This window comes from Thunnus maccoyii, chromosome 6 (assembly GCF_910596095.1).
Source record: "Thunnus maccoyii chromosome 6, fThuMac1.1, whole genome shotgun sequence".
In the NCBI taxonomy this organism is placed as follows: domain Eukaryota; kingdom Metazoa; phylum Chordata; class Actinopteri; order Scombriformes; family Scombridae; genus Thunnus; species Thunnus maccoyii.
In genome coordinates, this window is record NC_056538.1 from 25855789 (window position 1) to 25877353 (window position 21565).

Consider the following 21565-nt stretch of genomic DNA (forward strand, 5'->3'; position numbering starts at 1 on the left):
AATCCAGCTGGGCCGAGACGTCACATGCAGGGCTATTATCACCCCATAAATCTATGCAGATCTCAATAAACTTCTCTTTCAGTCTATTCAATTGTGCTAACACTGATGTGGACTGCCATTCAATTTTAAGGAAGAACCAGAAAAAAACTGGCCCCATTTAATTTTGACTTTGAGCTTTAAGCATGTGTGTTGTGCCACACACGGATATGACCTTAATCTCCTAAATGACCAAGAGACTGTCTGTTGTACTGAGTTTGAATACAAACTTTAGCCAGCTGAACCAATACCAGTGAAATTTTTAATAATGTTAGACTAAAGTGGCTTTATTTTTAGGCATCCATCTCAGAGCATTTTGAAACGAAGGATTTTATTTTATTTCTTCTGACCTCTGAGCTGCAGCTTTCAGGTAGAAAAGCTGCCATTGATTACTTTACCAGCCTCCCTTCCCCCTCTGTAACCGATTCAGTGGTACTGAGTATATTAATATTGACTGCCAATATGCCTCTGAGGCTCTTATATTGGACGGGTTGATTGAAAAGGCAGAGAAAGCAATTTATTCACCACTAAACGTATGTTTAATGGGAGTAATTTTGTTGCCATAAGAACACATGAAAGTAAAACAGCCGCCAAAGGGCAAAAACCCAGCGATGGTGTCAGTACAATATTGAAGTTATTACCGAGGCTGCGGTTAAATAATGAACCACGCTATCCAAGGTTTGGTCTAAGTATGAAATAATTGGATGGATGTCAGAAAATATAGCACTGATGTTATTTTTTCTGTTTTCTATCCTCACAATAATTAGGCAGCAGTTCTTCAAATTCAGGACATTGAATATGAAAGTTTTTATGATTGATTGAGAATTTTAAGCTCCACTATTTATCATTAACAGACTGGTTTGGGTTTGGTTTGGTTTTCTTCTACTTCTTACATTAATAATAGGAAAATCTTCAGTTGTCAGGAGCTTATACATGCATAACATATATAACATAATAATATGTAAAATATAATGCAATCTAATACAGTTTTTCCACAATAAATACTAGCTTATAATGCTCTGACTTTTCATTTTTTTCAATCTCTGTTGTTAAAAACTGTTTCTGTTCTGATGGGCGTTCCTGGTAACTCACATTAGCAGCCCAGTAGCACAGAAGGGTTGACCACAGATGGGAGTAGCAGTGCTGACTAAAGTGTTTGGCTCTGTGGGTGTGTTGGGTGTAAATCAGGTCAGCCAGGGTTAATCCACATGGATTACCCACAACATTTAGAAGGAGACGCTCATATCTCCTCCCTCCATCCTCAGTGCGCCATCCTGCTCACCCCTGCCACCGTATCCCTGTAAATTTCAGACAGAAGACAGCTCAACAGGAACTTTTTAGGGTTCAGGAGAATAATGGGGTCTGACAGACAAATCCCAGAGTAAAGCTCCTTGTCTGCCCTGAACTCTCCCCCAGACTCTTAGCTGCCCTCGCCACATGTAGCCTAATGGGGAACTACTGAGACTCTACAAGCCTATTTTTGTTAATTATGCTCAGCGCACAAGTAATATACACATCTTTCAATGAAAGTAGACGTACTGTAGTTTCATTGGCTGCACTGTAGCGTGGTCTGTAATAAAGTTCACTGAGAGTTTGAACCATCATGTCACTACATGATTAGAGTATTGGCAGCAAATCATTGTCTCAGCAGGCAAAATATCTGTCTGATTCACATGCTGATGCTTTTTGTACACACTTATAGATATAATATGAATCGCAGTGATGCAGCCAGAAGGTGGTGACTACAAATTATGATACAAGAACAAAAGCCCCTTCGTTTAATATGAACTCCGCCAAAAAAAAGTTATTTTTATATGGATGTATTTGTGCACTCAAATAATTTATTTTACAAGTATATGGCACGAGTATTTTCCCATAACTCTCTCATAACTGTCAAATAACTGCATGATCATTAAAACTTAATTTAAATGGTCATAAGACGGACTGTATCTGTTTGCAATAGAGTTTGTTTCCAATTTAAGATTTAAAAAAGATTAAGATAAGTGGTTCATGTAGGAGATGATGCAGATCTCTCTTTTCTGAGGCTTTGAGTTATGTAGTTACACAACAAGTGAGTAAAATTAAACTACATATATTAGTTATATAACATAGTTTTGCCTATAAAGCATGAGTTCGTTTGCTGTCCATCTTCTCCTGGTACCATAATATTAAAATGGGCAAGTAAAACATTTAATAACACTGTAAATCAAAATCAGAGCTTTGGCCTAACACCAGTAAAGTGAAGTGTTTACTCATTACTATCTCCTGCCAGCTCATTGTAATGCCTGGATTCAAGAAAGAAGGTATTGAATGCCCTGGTTGTCTCAAGACATTTTGTATTGTACAGAGGTGTTCTTGTAAATATAACCTTCAAGGAGACATAGTTTTGAAATGACAAAAAAAGTGACAAAAACTCCTTACTTGTTAAGAGTGAACCTTGTATTTCTTAATTTCTCTCTAGCCTGTCGGGGCTCTGAATCCAAAGCGTGCAGCGTTCTACGCTGAACGCTATGAGACTTGGGAAGACGACCAGACACCACCTTGTCATTACAACTCCCACTACTCCACAGTCGCCTCCACCCTGCACTGGCTCATCAGAATAGTGAGTAAAATCACCTCTTCAGCCTGCCTTACACCCATTATTGAACTGTCTTCAAAATCTGAGGATTAGTCAAGCCTCCGTACAGGAATGAAGTCAGACCCATATCCTCATTTTTGAGTCTGCATTACTTGATTGTCACTTGTCAGACTTGATGATGCTGTTACTTTGAGGTCTGTCGGCTTCTGCAGAGGAAACAGCTCAACATCTCAATTTGATTGGGCCTGAGTTAGACCAATGGCGCTCAGAAAACACATTTCACAGGCCAGTAAACCGGCATATGTGAACTAAATAAAGAGTGGCTGGGTAATGATTTACAGAGGCTGCTGTGACAGGTTTATGTGTTTCGGGCAACCCAGTGAGCGCTGGAGACATGTCTATCAAGGTTACTGAGCACTGTCCTCATTTACTCTGCAAGAGAAGGAGGAGGCACATGCACTCTCTCCCAATCTTTTCCCCCACAAAACAGGCCCTTATAACCCTCACAGCCTCTTTGAGTTGCTGTACATTTGATTTTGAAGTCAGCTTATTAATTTTAAAAGAGTTTTATGGGGAGTTCGTACTGTATTTCTCCTCCTCCCCCATCATTAGTAGAGAGGGGCTGATGAACTGGGGGAGTTCTGTTGACAGCAGTTAGATTGGCCTCTGTGGGTTTGTTCCCACAATCCCTTTCTTCCTTTGGTGAGTGATCCATCCGCTCCAACCGGCAATGATCGCCATCTCAGGCTGAGAAAACCAAATTTGAGCCAATTATCATTATAGCTCACTGTACTCAGGAAGAACACTAATTAATTCTCCCTCAGGCCTGGATACAATGAATGACTGATCTCTACAGAGATCCCTTAGTCTGCCGCAGAGAAGAATAACAATGATATATTGCAGAAAAATTCACATGTATATTGAATAAGTTGCATGGTAATCTTGTAAATTCAGATCAGTACCGAGATTTTTATTATGTAGATTATGATGATTGCAATCAAAATGGATGTCAACAGGGTGGAAAAGATAATGAAGACTTTTGAATTTCGGTGGGGAGATCTTTCATCTTTGTGATGTTGAATTTGCTTTCTCCTCAGGAGCCCTTCACCACGTTCTTCCTCAGTGCTAATAACAACAAATTTGACCACCCAGACCGCACCTTTTCAGCCATTGCACGCTCCTGGAGGAACTGTCAGAGGGACACGTCAGATGTAAAGGTGAGAATCACAACAAAAGCAAAAACAACCCATGTTTTACATTCATGTGGACACATGGGTCCATAAGGTCACAGCACTACACACCTGAAAAGTTGTGCTCTAATACAAAGATGTTTGAAGTTGAATCTGTGATCATTATCTTTCATCTATTTTTTCCTTGCTTGCTGCATTGTTTAAGCTGCTTTTATGGGTCTGTGGGTGTAAAGTGTCCAATTCCAATAACAACAATAATAAAATATATCATATTGCAGGACTCCTCTACCAGCAAAACTGTAGCTGTACAGTATATATAATTGGCAATATAACTATACCAAGTCACTACGCTCCCCTCCCCGTCTAGTGTGCTTGTACACCATTGCAAAAATACATACCATTAATTATACATGCCTCATCCGAACAGCGAATCACAAAGAAACATAGTGTACAGGAAGACCCTGAGCACTTAGAAAAGCACATTTGATTTATCTCCTGCAGAAAACAAACTATCTCAGAGGTAGACTGATCTTGCATCTGTGCATGGAAGCACTCATGAGTTTGAACAAAGGCTGCGTCTGAGAGAGAGACAAAGCCCTCCCTCTGCAAATCCACAGAGCAGTCACCGAAAACGCTGAACCCTGCTGATTCGCCTCCATTTTGCCCACTGCATAACACGCAGCAGGAATATGCACTGACCTCAAAGTGTCATATATTTCTAGCACACCCTGTATTGGATAGTGTTGCCCCAGGCAATTAATAAAGCATTAATGACAAAAGCTATTTAAAATGTAGTCTTTTATGTACAGACAGGGCTTTTACTTGCCAGGATCTGGGGGAGAGCAGCCAAGAATCTATGTGAGGCAGAGGCAGAAAGCTGCAAGCCAGCGAACAGCTGAATAGTCAAACGCCACCCTGTTAACAAATACAGCCTACTTTCAACGACTTGTATGTCTGCATGCATTTGTTTTTACACACATAAGACGGTTACTGATCTATTAGGAGAGGAATTGTTCTGTGGAGGACAATGCTGGATTACTAACAGTATTTCATAATGTATTAGAGGGAGAGAAATATTATGCAAGAGCTGGTTTGATTTACTTATTGTGCAATAGTGGTAAAATATGAGGCAAAGCCACAACAAGACTGATCAGAATATTAGTAATTACTATCTTCCTTTTTATAATCTCATTTTGTGTTATTTATTTTTGTTTTAATTTGTATGTCTTCTGACCCTTTTTATAGTAGTAATTAGTAATCTTGAACATACTACACATAAAAAGATTATTTTCTAAATGTTTTTCTGTCTTTCTCAATAATGTCCTATCCATGATAATATCAAATAAAATAAATAGATTTCCATTCATGCCAGCAGAAAAGCAGCTAAACATGTGAACAGACACATAAACACCATGCACAGCCACCGCGTAGCAACTGAGACTGAGCGGAGAGTCTGGGGTTAAGGTCAGCCTCAGCCCAGTCCACCAAGCGGGGCCGTCAGGCTTCTGATTAAAAGGCAGCTTGTTTTTACCAGGGTCTCTCCTTCATTAACCCCGGCCTCCTCCAGCAGTAATGACGACAAGACCGAGGGTGGTTGAACCCCTGATGGGGATGACCTCCTAAAAGAGCAAGTCAAATGGAAACAACCCCGCTCCAACCAGGACTTCACCTCCTCGACCACCCCATCATTAACGTGCATCCATACCTCTCATTTATTTCTGCATGTGAGTGCACACAGTTATGTTAAGCTGGCACAGCCACCCATGGGCAAAAAGAAGCAGAGTTTTCTTGGAAGGAGCGGGCATACTCACACATACATACACACACACACAAACTGCCACCATGCTGTCTGATGGAATCTAGCAGCACTCCACTGGTGACAGATTCTGACGAACATGTCATTAAGGTGACACAGTGTAAAGCAATGGAGGCTCGTGTGATTGACTTGTTAGCCCATTACGATGCTGTTGCAGAATTAATGGCTGCCATGGGAGGGTGGCTTGAAAACGGAGCTGGCAGTTTTAACGGCTTGGTGGTGAGTTACGGCAGGAAGTTTACAGACGAAAAAGAGGAGAGAAAGTGTGTGTGTGTGTGTGTGTGTGTGTGTGGGTATGTGTGTATGTGAGAGGCAGGGGGAAACAGAGGAATGGCTACTTCACTCCTTTCCTTGTCGTGTGCGGAGGGTGAAATGTGACCAACAGCAGACCAGCGGTGTTATTGGCCTGTCCTGTGTCATGCTAACTTGCTCTTTCAAAACCTAGTGATTTATGGGGGCTTAAAAGCTGTGTTATGTATCCCATAGGCAATATAAAACTAGGTAGTACCATTGAAACTGACAAACACTGCATTCATAAAACATTCCTGATACAAGGAGTTAAAATATCTCCGATACTCCTTCATAATCTTCATAATTCATAAAGAGACAGAGAGCAACATTTGACTTGTCTTGTGTGTATGTTTTCTAATGAGGACAGAGACAAAGGATCCACATTCCTCATGTGCATATGCCTCATTGTGCAGAGACTTTACTCACTCATCCTTTCTTAGATGTATGATCATGAGGATAAGGGATCAGAGTGGAGATTGCAAAATCACTGCAAGTTTGCATAATTTACAATTGCATAATACCTTTTTCTTTAATAATTTCTTAAAGGGCCGTATCAGTAGTAGTAGTTGCATGTTTTAGCCCAGTAACTGTGCCAATAACTGTCCAAAGCATGCCATAGTTTTTTTTTTAAATGATTACCCAACAAGAGGCCATCTGTTCATTTAAAGTAAGTCAAACAAATATAATACAATAATAAGACAAACCCAGACCCACGCCTAGATAAATAAGCAAACATGAATGTTGCAAGAGTTTTTAAAACAGTTTCTAAACTTCGACAATAAGTAAAGGCAGCAAAACACTGTAGTGCATTACCTATCTCAAGCAAGTCTGCAAGTTGATATTCATAGTGTACTTAAATAAATGGAAAGCAGTGGTTGCCTGGAAGGTAAGAAGTCTAAAATGAATGGCATGCTTTGGAAAATGGCCAGTTTTAAATATACATGATGTGTACGGTAACATAAAAATACAAGAGTGTTCCCTTCAACACAGGAGAGATCCCTTTAGAATAGTCTTGTCTCAAAACTCGGGTAAATATTTGTTCTCTTCTTCAGTGTATGGAATCACACCAGGCTTTATGTAGGGGGGCTCCTTTACCATGCTGACTTCCCCTCCACTGCGAGGTCCTGACCCCATCACAAGAGCCCAGAGACCAGGGAGAAAAACCCAACTCAGTTCCAGTTTCATTTAACACACCTAACACCTCTGCCTGGAATAACTGGACTAGCACCTCTCACCGCCTTCTCGTGGCCTGCTGTTTAGTTTGTTTGTGTTACCTTTACCCTTGAATTCTCACTTCATCTCAGTGGGATACAGAACCGTTTTTTCTCTGTTTTTTTGTGGCTCTGTCCTCACACATGTTATTTCTTGCACTTAGTTGAATTGTTAGTCGATTATATGGTGAAAACTGCAGCATTAGACCCGGTCTTGTCAGTCAGCTATATAACATGAACGTTCCTCTTCCTTTGAAACGCAGGAACTGACTCCTGAATTCTACTACCTACCAGAGATGTTTGTCAACAGCAATGGCTATCATTTGGGAATGAGGGACGACGGGAACATGGTTCATGATGTGGACTTGCCGGCCTGGGCCAAGAAACCTGAAGACTTTGTTAGGATAAACAGGATGGTAAGGTGTAAACATTTGTGTCAAATTCTAAATTTCATGGTATGATTACACTGTTAAATACACAAACAAAATAGAACATTTTTAAAAAATTAAAATGATTAAATTTTGATATATAGATTATTTTCCTATAGTAACATTATTTTTTAAATTATATTTAGATATTCACCTTAAACTATTTAGTAGAAGCCGCGCTCATTCTCATAAGCTGCACTTTATGGCACATCATCTCATTTTATATACTATGATGTAATTTGTACTCAAAATACACTGCTGCATGTATATAGTACTGTAGTAAAACGTACAATAGGGTGAGATGATATACTGTATATGCTGTAAATTACTGTACATGTACCTCTTTAATGAACTCTTTACATTTAGCCTTTCTGCCACCTTCTCACAGCCATTAATAAATCCATTTCCCTCTCTTCTTTTTTAACCTTCCCATGCATTCATGTCTCCTTGTCTTATTCATGAAGCATCTAATAAAGTGCAGCGTTCAATACTAACACTGTACCCCTGACCCCAGTGATGTCACTAAAGGACAAGACTGAGGGCAAGTTTGCCCTATTGTGTTACCTTCTGTAATGCCGGGCCTCATCACTTTGGCAGTGTGCAGGGCCCTTTCTGTCTGCATGTGTGTGAACGTCGGTATGTGCACATTTAATACAGACAGCCTATCAACATGTGGCCCACAACTCCCAGCAGGTTTCTGGAGACAGAAATGGAGATCCGACCCTTCTCTTGCCGTCATATAAACTCTGTTCTCCCTTTTAATCTGGAATCACTTACTGGAGAAACTCGCAGCTCTCTTCCCCACTAAACCTAATGAAAGACAACACAAAAAAATCTGCTGCATGATGAATGGCCGTTGCATGTGCATATAGCGGAGCAGCATTTCGAACAAAAAACATACACATATTTTTTCAACACACGTTGACATCCAAAATAAACTCAAACTGTTAAAGCTCAAATAAAGCTGCATGTTGTCGACTTACGATTTGGACAAAAGCTAATTATTTTGGAAATTTGATCTTCAAGACCCAGAAATACTGTACCACAGTGTTAGTAGACTGTACACAACATGCTCATGTTTCCCAGCCTGGCTGCTCTGTAATGACTACTATACTAAAGGGAGAGAATGCTAATGTTTATACTTTGCTTACATTTATGTTTTGATTAATATTATATTATTATAATATATATTTATAATTCCAAAAATTTTAATAGAATTTGGGAAAATTGGGCAAATTCAGTCTCAGTTAAGAGTGATGAAAATAGTCTATATAATATGTTTCCACTTTCTAATTAAGGCTTGATGAGTGGGCTCCTCCCTAAAACAGAGCATCTTCAATTTTACTGTTGGAGAGACAAAAAGTTTCATGCATGTTATGTATCCTGAGGTTAAGGGCCACAGTGTTTTTTGGACCAGAGGTAGAAGGAAACTATGGGAACACATTTGACCTTTTCAGCTGGAGTGACAGAGCTGGACCGCTCTTATGGAGGTGACCTTTCCCTGTGCTCTACCCAGGCTGCCTGGTCGAGCTCTATCAGGCTTGTACACCGGCAGAGTGGGGGTTGGAGGAGGGGGGGGGGGAGAAGGGAGAGGCTGGGAGTTGTTATGGGCATGTCTGCATCTCCAAAACAAGGAGAGGGGATGCCTGAAAAAAGGATTACTGTGGATATTTTCTCACCGTTGAAGGATACATGCGTGATGTTGCCTTGCATTGTTACATTCACAGACCAGTGTATTCACACGCCCAGAAAATCATAGTCCTCTGCCTCCATTTTTTGTCTTTCTTTTGTTCTGTTCCCTAGCTAGCCCACACTCTTGCTTCCTCTATTATTTCATTTCTGTCAGTGAATCTCTCTCCCTGCCTCCCCCTCTCTCTCTCTCTCTCTCTCTCTCTCTATCAGTCTCCCTCTATTTTTCTTCTCTTTCTCTCTCCCTCCCTCTCTCTTCCTCCCACTTCCCATCTTTGCATGTGCCACTTTCAATTGTAGTGATATGCCCTGTGGCAAACTCTGCCTCTGTGTGCTCGAGCAGGCTTTGTTGGTAATGGCTGTTATTCCTGACGCTAGGGGAGGAGTGTAAATTCCTCTAGCAAAGCCTTACACCAGCATGCATGGGAATTACATTGTACTGTATTGTGGAACAATACATCAAGCCCCCATTGCATAGCTTCCATAGGAAGTATATTTATAATAATCATCAGCCTTAAATCTTATCCCGAATCTCTCACTTGCACTCCCACAAGAAATCTCGTCTCCTTTTTCACTCTCACAAGTAATTTATCAATGTTGCTTGTGCAGATAGTTTTACAGTAAATTGGATCCCTGTTAGTATTGAACCGATTTCTTTGTCTCTAAAGATAGTGGGCTGGTGTTTTAAGTGGACAAGAGAAAGTGATATGGGAGGCTCATCCTGAGTTAGCTGATTACATTAAAAGGAGGAAATGCAGCTTCTGTTTAGTTTTCTGTGGTCTTCATGTGCAGGAAAATAGGTTAAATACTTGCCATTATAATTGTATGGAGGGGTTTTTTTTTGGTGATTTTTGCTGGTGATGTAATGTGCTGGTAGGTCATCTGTGTACAGTAAAGAAGCCTGTGTTTTGTTGTGCTCACTGTTGTGTGGAAGTACAATTTGTATTGTGTCTTTTGGTCCATGTGCTGTGTGCTGCTGGTATGCCTCTCACCTCTAATTGCCCTGTACTCCTCTGACAGGCCCTGGAAAGCGAGTTTGTGTCATGTCAGCTGCATCAGTGGATTGACCTTATTTTCGGCTACAAGCAGCGGGGCCCGGAGGCGGTGCGTGCCCTCAACGTCTTTCACTACCTGACTTACGAGGGCTCCGTCAACCTGGACAGTATCGCTGACCCTTCGCTCAGAGAGGTAAGGCACAAACACACATTACCATGGTGACTGAGCCCCCCACCCCTCCACCCCCACCCTGCCCCCCTCTCTTATTCTCCATAAGCACAACTTCCTGCCTCTATTTGTCCTGGCATGTGCTACAGCTCCGGGAGCATTCATATCATGCATCTGTCAATCAATTATTGTGTCATGCAAATGTAACCGTGAGAGAACGGAGCAGAGCTGCTGACTCATCGAGTGAGTTTTGTGATTACTGTCATTTTGCGAGTGAGTTATTAATTTCCTCCCCTTCAGATAAACAGTAATCTTTTAATATCTGTCCACGTTATTCATAGACGTTCTTAACGTCAGGATTCTATGCTGTTTTTTGTTTTTTTTCTTTCTGGTGCTGAATATACTATATATGTATGTATGTTCCTCGCTTTAATGAGATCAATGAATCTGACTGAGCTCTTTGATCAATCAACAGAGGTCACACGGTCAATAGACGAGGGAGTGAATCCTCTTGTTCTTAAGTAATTAATTGAATATCTATGAGCTCGACCGTACTACTCGTGAATAGCGTAATTGCGTGGAGGGGAAAGGGGACCAGAGACTGCAGCAGCTGGCATGCATTGTGGTACTTTCTAGGGTGAGCTCGTCTCTCTCTCTGTGATATCCACCATCTGCTGTCTGCAAAACAAGTCATTTATATACTGTCACTTCCAGGGGCGCCTTTATTTATCAAGTGACCATTATGCAAATCACCTGCAGAAGATTTGGTTGATCTAATTACCAAACCATATTGTGGAAGGTTTGGTTTTCATCATTTCAAGAAAGATTTTAGACAATGCCTTTTTTTTTTTTTTTTTTTTGCATCAGGTTGAGGTTTGTAGCTGTCTTCCAACCTGCCTACTGTTACCTTGAGAGCTGACAGTACTGTTAGTTAGTTGCACCTTAGGAAGCCTGCTACTCAGACTCCATAATTGTGCCTAGCTGATGTAGTTGCCATTGTGACATGTGAATGTATCCGCGCTGGAGAGAGAAATTGGCTCAGCTAATTGCAGCTGATATAATGCTGATATGATGAGCACTAATTAAGACAAGCCTTCATACCTTCAGTCATGTTTTCATTCCAGATGGATTCTTCTTTTCTATGTAACATAAAGCATAACCTTGTTTATGTAAACCCCAGGCACTAAAACATAGCAGTATCCTGAAAAGTCATCATGAACTAGTCTACTAAACTGGGATTTTCAACCATAATTGTTTGATTTCCTGTAAAGTAACTGGTAATTTCAGTACAGATAATTGTAATTTTTCAGCAGACCCTTTGCAACCATGAAAAATATGTTAAGTGTAGAAAATAAATAAATAAATGGTTTCCCAGGATTAGAATTTCCTGATCACAATTCTCCAGGCTCCAGTCCTACTTTACCTTGCTCTAAGGTGAAATAGTTTGAATGAAATGAACCATTTCCTTCATAGTCATTGGTAATATAATGGTAATGTTGTAGGTGATTTCCTGCAGAATTTATCGTACTATTATTCCCATTACTGTTTATCGCTCCTCCTATCCCACACAGGCCAGTCTGTGAGATGCCTGGCTGCGTCAGTGAGGTGGAGCATGGAAAAGTGCCCGATGAATGTCTTGCTAAGACCTGCTGAAATGTGACGATTGACTCGGGGGTATTGATTCATTCCGAGCATGACAGGTGAAACTGCAGATCTGGCATTAGTCACAACAATTAAGGCATTTGAAATGTCAAGAAATTAGAGGTCATGAAAGATAATTTCCGTCCATGTGTCAGATGGAAACGATGACACCCTCTGACATGCCGCTGGGCCTGTGGTTTAGGGCACGGTGACAGCTCTACTACTGGGCACACTGCCGGAACAGCAGTGCACCCGCGATGCTTCTCCTGACAGCCTTCTCTTATGGAAAAACATGACAGCAACCCCTTGATTCAGACCCCACGGTGTCACTCAGAAGTAAACAGACAAATTATTCATCAGTGGGACTCTATCCCTCTTCAGCTGCCACTGCCCCTCCTTCCCTTTTTCTGACTATTTATTGGGTTGACAAAGACAACAAAGTATGCCGTGGCTAGCGAATGAAGGGCTTTGAATCAGCTGACAAATTGACTTCACCTTGATATTCTTATGGTTGAACAATCAATGTTTGACCTTAATGATAAAAAAAAAAAACTCCCTTCATGTGTACGAAATATCATTTTAGCATGCATTGCCTGCGATGATAGCTGCATTAGAGACAATCACCTACTGGTGGACACGTTGTTGGGAGACATTTCTGCTCCCACATACAGTGGTGCACATGTCAACTGCTAAACTGTCACTCAAGAAACACCCTCGAGCCAATTCTTTGTTTTTACTTAAGAATTAAAATAAATCTAGATAAGCTTATCTTAAGCAAATTTCCATTGGCATGTAAAGAATTTTCATCACAAGAGAACGTAAGCTATGATGCAATCGGATAAATGGTTTATTTAAATGTATTTGTAATCCTGTGTGGTTTCTGCAATGTTTAGATCTGTTTTTACAATCTGTTTATACCACTTAAAAGCTTAACAAAAGTAATTTGCTGTCTGTAATCTACCATATCTGTCAAAAGGTGAAAGGTGGCGCAGTTTCATATTTGTAGTTGAACTGCCGAACTCAGGTGTCATGACTCAGCACGATCCCACGCTGCTTAGCGGGTCAACGCAAGGCCGTATCTGCGTTCTGTCTGACAGAGCTGTTGTGTTGCTGCTTTGCATGAGTGCACTGGAAGATGATGCTGGGGGGATCATTCTCCAAAGAGTCTCTGTCACCAGTTTGGGAACCAGGCAGCAGATAGATAGAGAGAGAGCCGTAGCCACTCACCTCTGAAGCCTTTTGCTTACGCCAAAATCATATGCGAACAAAGTCAGACAGACAGACAGGCAGACACAGTGTGTTATGATGGATGTTTGGTGCTCACCCAAGCAAGGCAGTTGTTGCTAGGAGGGGAGATCATCCAGATGGCTTTGGCAATAAGTGTCACTTATCAGCCAAAAAGCAGAGCCTGAAGTGACTTAAACTAATGAACTGCCTGTTAAGTGCTCTCCATCTCAGTCTGAGATAGAGATACGTTTCTGACATACCTCAGAGAGGATTAGTGTTGAAGCACCTGAGAGATATTGACATGTTTTGATCATCTAGAGGAAGAACATGTTCTTGAGTTAACCTTCAATAACTCAGACCCCCCCCTCCTCCCCCTCGCCTCAACACACACAAAAACACAAACACATACAGACAAATTTTCCCTGTTGCACTCTGGAAATAATTGTCGGCCATCAAGGTTGTCTCAGACTACCAAAATGGGGCATGCAGCAGCCCAGTTTCACTGGTAATAGAATCATCACAAGAAATATGGTGATGTTTTCCACATGGCCCTCTCAGCCTTTCTGATCTTTGTATCAAATTTCTTTATTTGAACAGTCACTGTGACCCTCACTCCAAACCTAACCTTAAATAGCCATAATGTCAGTTGCTTATTACTTGACAGACTGTGTTGTAAAGAAAAACTGACTAACACTTAATGATTGCCAAATGTGCTCACCAACTCACATGAAACTTTCACTGCAGTGCGACAGTACTCAACCGTGTGGACAGCACCTTTTTTGGTGCTGTGCAAGATAGGAAGTGACCAGGGGGGTGTTGGGGGCGACTGTTTGGCTTGCAGGTGGCCTGTCCTAATCCAGTATCACCTCCAAACTTCCTGTGCCACATCTCCAACTGTGGCATGTGCTACCCAATGGGTCCTTTTGATAGTGAGTGGTGTGTACAGGCGGAGGAAAATGAGGGCTAGTCACCCAGGCAGTCAGAAGGGCAGGCGAAAGGCTGAGCGATGTATGTTCCATTGTGCACAGTGGCATTGACGGACGTCTACAAGCTCCCCTCTGATGGTGGAAGTGGCTCCAGTCACATCAATCACTCCCACCGTGGAGTGCCCCACTTTCAGTCAAGCTCAGCAGCTCTTACTGCTTGTTTTTTTTTCCCTCTCTCACTGGAGGCAAATGAGATCTTTTGTCTGTGTAAACGGAAGTTATATTCTAATAATAGTAAAAGCCTGATCCCTCTGGTGTTTTGTTGTTTTTTTTTCTTTCTTTACTCAAGGTGCAACTTGTGCTGTTTTTAGTTTTTTTCCTTCTCAGGACTCATAGTTTATACCCATAAATCATCCGTCATCAAGATTCCCTAACCCAAATCGCCCTGTGTGCTTTTTTCCTTCCTCATTGGTGTATGTGTGTGTGAGCATGCACGTGCTTTTCCCCTTTGTTTCAAGCACAATAACATCTAAAAGCAGGCCGGCCTGCTGCAGTCCTAGCTGGATGTCACTCCAGGTTAACGTTTGTGCAGTGGGGGCCCCTGCGCCTGGAAATGGGAATGGTTAACTGAAGCATGTTAATAGGAAAAGGCTTGTCTCTTCCATACTAACACTTGGATGACTCTGCAGGCTGAGGGGGGAAGGGGGAGCACCCAGGCGGATTGGGAGTGCACCCCTTTCCCTTTACCTCCCCCCTTCCTCAGAGGCACGGCTGAGTTAGGATTTGCTTGCATTGTCAAGTAACGCATTGACCCATCACTTTGATGCATATTGATTGTGACAGCCGCTCTCTCTCTCCTTCTCCCCTCTCTCTCTCCCGCAGGCCACAGAGGCGCAGATCCAGAGCTTTGGACAGACGCCATCTCAGTTGCTTATTGAGCCACATCCTCCACGCAGCTCCGCCATGCACCTGGTGAGAGCAACGAGCATGCTGGGAAAATTCTCTGCACCTCTGGTGTGTGTGAAGGAGGTTGTGTGGACCTGTGCGAGCCTGGATGGTGTGTGTGTGTTCGCGTGCCTGTGTTAATAGGTAGACAAAGATTGAGATAGATGTCCCTGATTTCTCACTTCTGTGTATTTCTTTTGATCCAGTCTTTTACAACAAAAGATAAATATTTCAGAAGTCTTACTTCATGTAGGTCACAGAAGCGCAATATAACAACAAATTTTCAGTACAGGTTGTCTGCAGTGTTTTATAGTGGTTGCTGCCTACTGGCAGAGTGGTGTAAAGGAAAGAGTGCTCCCTACTGGCCTAGTAGCTCCCCTCTTTCTGTCATAAGCCGCTCTTCCCTGTCTAATCCATGTAATAGCCAGCCTAGCCCTCATTATCCCCACATGGCTCTCTCTGTTTCTCTCTTCCTACAAGAAACTTTGTAAGGCAGATCTCTTTGAGACCTTTTAATTCATTTTTTTTTTTTTAACTTTTGCAACAGATGTGAATGTTTTCATCCACTTCTGTCCATTTCTGTCAAAAGCCTCCAGAATTAGGTATGAGATAAGGGCTGAATCTTGCCCAGAACTCAGAGTATTGTCAGGATCACTATCTCCTCCATTGCTTTTACTCCTGCTACACGTCATAAAAGTTGAGTTGAATTTTAAGGTGGGAAAGTGAAGCACATTTTCATAAGGAAAAACCCTGCAATATCTTTTTATGCTTCTCCTTTGTGGACCAAACTGAATCTTTCTGATACATGTGTATCATGTATGCATCATCTCATATGTACAGCCTACTCCATCCCAGTTTTCCATGTCTTACCCTTGTCTGACCAGTCCCTTTGTTTGACTGTACTGTCCGGAGGAGGGTCAGTGCATGTAGCTCTCCTCTTTGTCTGTACCTAGTTTTTCCTCCAACCTCCACACTAATTACCTCTTTCCATTCTTTTTCTCTCATCTTTTCATACCTCTTTTCATTTTCTCCATTTCTTGCCTTCCTGTTCCTTCCCTTCCCTCTTCCTCTTCCTACTACTACTCCTCTCCCTCCATCACATCCCTGCATCCTTTCCCACACTCCCTCTTTTCTCTCTTCTACTCAATAGTGTTTCCTTCCACAGAGTCCTCTCATGTTCAAGGACCAGATGCAGCAAGATGTCATCATGGTGTTGAAGTTTCCATCAAATTCACCGGTAACGCACGTGGCCGCTAACACCCTGCCGCATCTTACCATACCTGCTGTGGTCACAGTCACCTGCAGTCGCCTATTCGCCGTCAACCGATGGCACAACACTGTTGGTGAGTGGAGCTCGACGCACACTGCAGGTGATATGTTCAAACATACTGGACACACATGCCCTTGCAAAAAAAAAAAAAAAAAAGTCTGCAACGCCACATGCAATACAGCAAAATAACTTCATCTCCATCCCACACAAACCTGCCCACCACTCATAATAGAGCTGTAGCCAGCTGGCTACGTGAGAGGCTAACACCTCCCAGGTAAGCTGACCATGAGTGTTTCCACATGTTCCTGCTCAGACATGTGTGAACAACATTACCCACAGAGCCCCTCCCTGAGAATCAGCCTCACCTCAGGGTCAGAGGGCCAAAGCAATGGTTACTAGGAAATTAGGCCGCAACTGCACCACATTCTCCTCACACATCCCCATCTGTCACAGTAGAAACACACCGAGCTCAGGACCAAAGAGTCTCTGCACTGTGTGGCTGCTCTGGCTGCTCCCACACTAATGAACACAGCTGCAACACCCTTTGCCATCCTGTCGGAGAGGAGGGCAATGTGGTTTGGCTTTTCAGAATAATGATGATAATAAGGCCTCCATATTTTTCAGGCATGTTGCTGTTTCAAAACTGGCTCCAGATAACTCTCTCGCATGGATAAAATGTTTCCATTCAGTTTGACAAAAAGCAAAAGCACAGTAAGACAGATGGAAATCTTTCTGATGGACCTCCAATACTTACATCCCCTGGAAGAGATTATGAATTAACTTTGGCTCTGAAATGGGAGCAGGTGTGTGTGTATGTATGTAAGAAAACACACGTTCAGTGGTTATGAGTAGCCGCAATGATTCATTTCCTCATGTATCACTTCCTGAATCTAGGTCTCAGAGGAGCACCAGGCTACTCTCTGGAGCAGGCCCATTATCTACCCATAGAGATGGACTCTCTGATTGGTGAGTCGGCCTCATTATTTTTATAAAATATTGCACTACTAACTTTTATATTCATCTTAGCTTTAAAGGTCTGTTTAAAAAAAATGTGGAAATACATTTCAGGTATTGACATATGTGTTGAGCGTGTCTTCTTTCTTTTTACAGCTAACAATACTGGAAGCAACAAGCGTCAGATCACAGACCTAGTGGACCAGAGCATCCAAATCACCACACACTGTTTCGTGGTGACAGCTGACAACCGCTACATCCTGGTGTGTGGCTTCTGGGACAAGAGCTTTCGTGTGTACTCCTCCGAGACAGGTAGGTTACAGTGTAAACTCTATTTCCTATAGAGGTGTGCACTGGTGTGTGGAGGACTGAGCGCTATGATGGGAATAATACAGCATCATCACTGCTGTCTCCTGACGTGCCTTGTACCTTTTTTACCAATTTTCTTTCCATTTTTTATGATTTAGTTGGGGCAAAATGATAATGCCAGCAACATAAAAATGAATAAGTAATTATCACTGCAACTCAAAATGCACACAGTACCATTTAACTCAGTGGTTCCCGATGGATCCCAAGAATAAACTGAGGGGATTTATAACAAGGATATTGAAAGTAAAAGGGAAAAAAAAGCATTTTGTGTTTATTTTTGGTTGTTTTCTTTTCTCTTGTGAAATACTGGATACTTTCACCTCTGCAGGCCTCTAAAAATCCTTCAAATGAAACAGAGAAAAAGTCACGTGTGGGTTGAACTGCTCAACTCACTCTTGCTAAGGCCATAACCTGTGATGATTGGTCACAAGAAAACTTTATTTCATTTTAAGAGGACATAAGCCAAAGGGTGGGGAACCACTTTGACTTTTGGAAACATTAGATCTAATACTCCCTTTACTACCGTCAGTTGGTCTTTGAAAACAGTACTGGCAGTAGTTGTTCCATGTTTCACAATCTTCTCACCAGCAATGTTTGCCAGCATTAAAATCACGTGTGTACATTGTCTTCTTTAGGCAAGCTGACCCAGATAGTTTTCGGTCACTGGGATGTGGTGACATGTCTGGCCAGGTCAGAGTCTTACATCGGCGGAGACTGCTACATCGTCTCCGGATCCAGGGATGCTACCCTGCTGCTATGGTACTGGAGTGGGCGGCACCATATTATTGGCGACAACCCCAATAACAGTGAGTACACGCATGGACATAAGCATGTGCTGCACACTCACAAAGTGTACAGTAGCATTTCCATCTGGACAAGGGCAAAGAAATAATCTTTTTTTACAGCATTTTGTATTTCACACATGAAATATGTGTTGTGAAATGAAGTCTAAAAGGTGCACGAGACTATTGTTAGTATTTTTACAAACTTATATAGCAAGAGTCTTTGATCAACGCTAGAAAAAAGAGATTCTACACTAGAAATCAAATAATGTGGAGAGACAGGGAGAGGATAATTTATTTGCACTGTAGCTGTGATGTATTAGCATGATTCATTGCGTTGAGCTGTGCTGCTTTCAAGTAGAGGACTCCAGATGTCTTGGCATTCAAAATGGTAGACCTCAGTGTGTGATTTGTGCTGCTCAGTTCATTTAGTTGCTCATTCTCACTGATTGTCTGTGTTCAAAACAATCCATCAGGGTAGAGGAAGCAGCTGTTACAGTACTGTACAAGTGAGGAGCGCCATATATGGCCTGGAATGGAAAAACTAAAGACGATGAAGAGTGTGTGTTTGTATTACATTTTTGGATGACACTCTAATATGTGTGTGTGTGTGTGTGTGTGTGTGTGTGTGTGTGTGTGCTAGAAGATCTTGTGTTTCCAATTGTCACAGATTCTAGGAGCTCCGGATTAGTTGCGAGTGTTCTCTAATTAACTTCACCGAGGCTCCGACAGTTAATTAAGAATTTCAGCTTGGTTGCCTCCAATTAGCAAGGGGCAATAGCACTTCTGTTACTGCAGCAAGAAAACAGTATTCCCCTGATATTAACGCTACTAGTGCTTACAATGCATCTTCAACGGACAAAGGGAAAGGAAGTTGCACAGCTCATCTCAAGAAACAAAAGACAAGATGTATTGTCACTCATTTCACTCAAATTATTTCCAATCACTTAGAAATATCTAATCAATGTCAGAAAACACTGGAGGCAGCAGGTAATAATCTGGTTTGGTCCAAGAATGCACACAGAATCAGATGGACCTAGATTTTGTTAGGGAAAAGTGACAGTGTAGTGGGAAATGGCTCAGAATAGAATGATTGCATGCTTGACACAGCATTATACAGATCTCTGCAGCCAGCTAATATCAGTCATGTTCAAATATGGGTGGCAGGCATTTGCAAGGACCCTCAGGGATAAACCACTACCACCTTTTCATATCTCCACACAGGAAGCCCTCAAATTAATGTCATAAAGCACGCAGAATACCAAATTCCTTTTTATTCTCATACTTACCAGCTTATTCATCGAGCGATCTTTTCCACAAGACTCATTCTAGTGATTTCATGCTTATTATATTTTCTATAAAGCTGGTTGAAGATTGTGTGAATATGTAGCAGCAGCCCTCTGGATCACTGCTCCCTCATCCCGCAGATGTGGCGCACCCAAGAAATTGATTTCACCCGTGCCCCAAAAGGCTGTATGTGTCTTAAATGTGTAATAATTAAAATAACTTCCAGCTCAATCATTGCCCTGCCTCTCAGACTCAGCCCATCACACCGGTGCGAGGGGGATATTTGCACCGGGTAATTGTGCTGGCTGACTCCAGCTCGTCCCAGGGGCTCAGAGAGGGTGGAGGGTATGCAGTGCAGGGTGATTGAATCTTTTGTCGGGTAGGTGAGCTGCACTAGCTCCCTTTTTTTTCCCCCTGGAGGCTTTTTCTGACACTTGTCCTATTCAGCTCCCCACAGCAGCGGGTGCTGGGACTGACAGCGTTGCTCAGGTCCAGGTCTCTGAGGGACCGTGCTGCATCGATCACAGTCCGGCTCACTGACTGGACCGCTACAGATGTAGAGGTGATATGCCGAGCTGGAGGAGGAGATGGAGGGGGAGGAGGAGGGAGGAGTGGGGAAGAGTGGTCTGACGTTTGTCCACATCATCTATCAGGACATTCCTGTCATATAGGTGGACTCAGAAACTTTTACTGACTTCGTTGAACTTTTAGTCACATGTGTGAGAACCAACAGTCACATATATTCAGTGGTATTAGTTTGACATGAGTTTTCCATCACTAGTGGGGTGAAAGGTAGTGTTACTATAATTACATCTTAAGGATGTACAAATCGCAGTAGGATTATTTTATTTAATAAAACACACACGTCAGTAAAAGTAAATCCTGCAGTTTTTCCTGCTTTTCATTGGCTGCATTTCCTTGTTTGTTAAATATAGATAATGTCCACTGATTACATAAATTTAGTGATGAATTCATTAAGCTCAACTCTCTGTATGACACTTCGAGCATGTTGTCGTCTAAATTATTGACTGAACCCCCGGCAGTATTATGCAGTATTGGTGATCAGTGCATTTCAGAAAGACGACTGCTGGCAGTACTGGAGGTCGGCTCCAGGTGCCGTGAAACTCCCCTCACTAACCTCTCCCCCAGCCATCATCAATCATGTGACACATGGGATAGAATCAAGTGGCTCGACTGCCGTCACCGGGCATCCCAGCATTAACATGACAATTCAAAGGGACCTCCCTGTGAGCAGATGCGTGTCACAAACAGTGCGCTTGTGTTTATATGATTTTATTGCCTAATGAAGATTTGGTGGTCATGTGGAGACAATTGCACAGAAATGCCACCATCATGCTGCAAAGTGGGAAATTATTAACTGGTACAATATGTTTTTCAGATTGTTTCAGTTCTTTCCAGAGTCAGACAACAGATTTAATTAATTAAAACAATTTATTTGTTTTTCGTCATATTGTGTCATCTTTTAGGCGACTACCCAGCACCACGAGCAGTTCTGACGGGTCATGACCAGGAAGTGGTGTGTGTGTCAGTCTGCGCAGAGCTGGGCCTGGTCATCAGTGGAACCAAAGGTCAGTGTGCTTTTCTGTTTCCCCTACATGTCCTTGTCAGAGTGAGCATGCTGAATAATTTTATTCATTCATCATTTTATCTACTAAGTCCTATGATGGGTGTACAACTCACAATGATATGTATACATTCCCATTAACACGCCACACTTGCATTTGTACCCAGCTAAACACC

General features: G+C 42.1%; 1 protein-coding gene across 9 annotated transcripts in view; it reads left to right on the plus strand.

Annotated features, from left to right (window-relative positions):
• nbeab (neurobeachin b) overlaps positions 1 to 21565 on the plus strand; it is a 205827-nt gene that overhangs the window by 179677 nt on the left and 4585 nt on the right. For 3 of the 9 annotated variants that reach the window (XM_042414356.1, XM_042414361.1, XM_042414359.1), the window contains 10 exons: positions 2498 to 2638; positions 3712 to 3831; positions 7386 to 7538; positions 10260 to 10427; positions 15080 to 15211; positions 16293 to 16485; positions 17307 to 17378; positions 17523 to 17678; positions 18371 to 18541; positions 21292 to 21393. In XM_042414356.1, coding sequence (XP_042270290.1) covers positions 2498 to 2638; positions 3712 to 3831; positions 7386 to 7538; positions 10260 to 10427; positions 15080 to 15211; positions 16293 to 16485; positions 17307 to 17378; positions 17523 to 17678; positions 18371 to 18541; positions 21292 to 21393 — 1408 coding nt within the window. The remainder of the gene's footprint in view (positions 1 to 2497; positions 2639 to 3711; positions 3832 to 7385; positions 7539 to 10259; positions 10428 to 15079; positions 15212 to 16292; positions 16486 to 17306; positions 17379 to 17522; positions 17679 to 18370; positions 18542 to 21291; positions 21394 to 21565) is intronic. The other 6 variants (XM_042414358.1, XM_042414362.1, XM_042414364.1 and 3 more) reach the window with 3 other exon arrangements.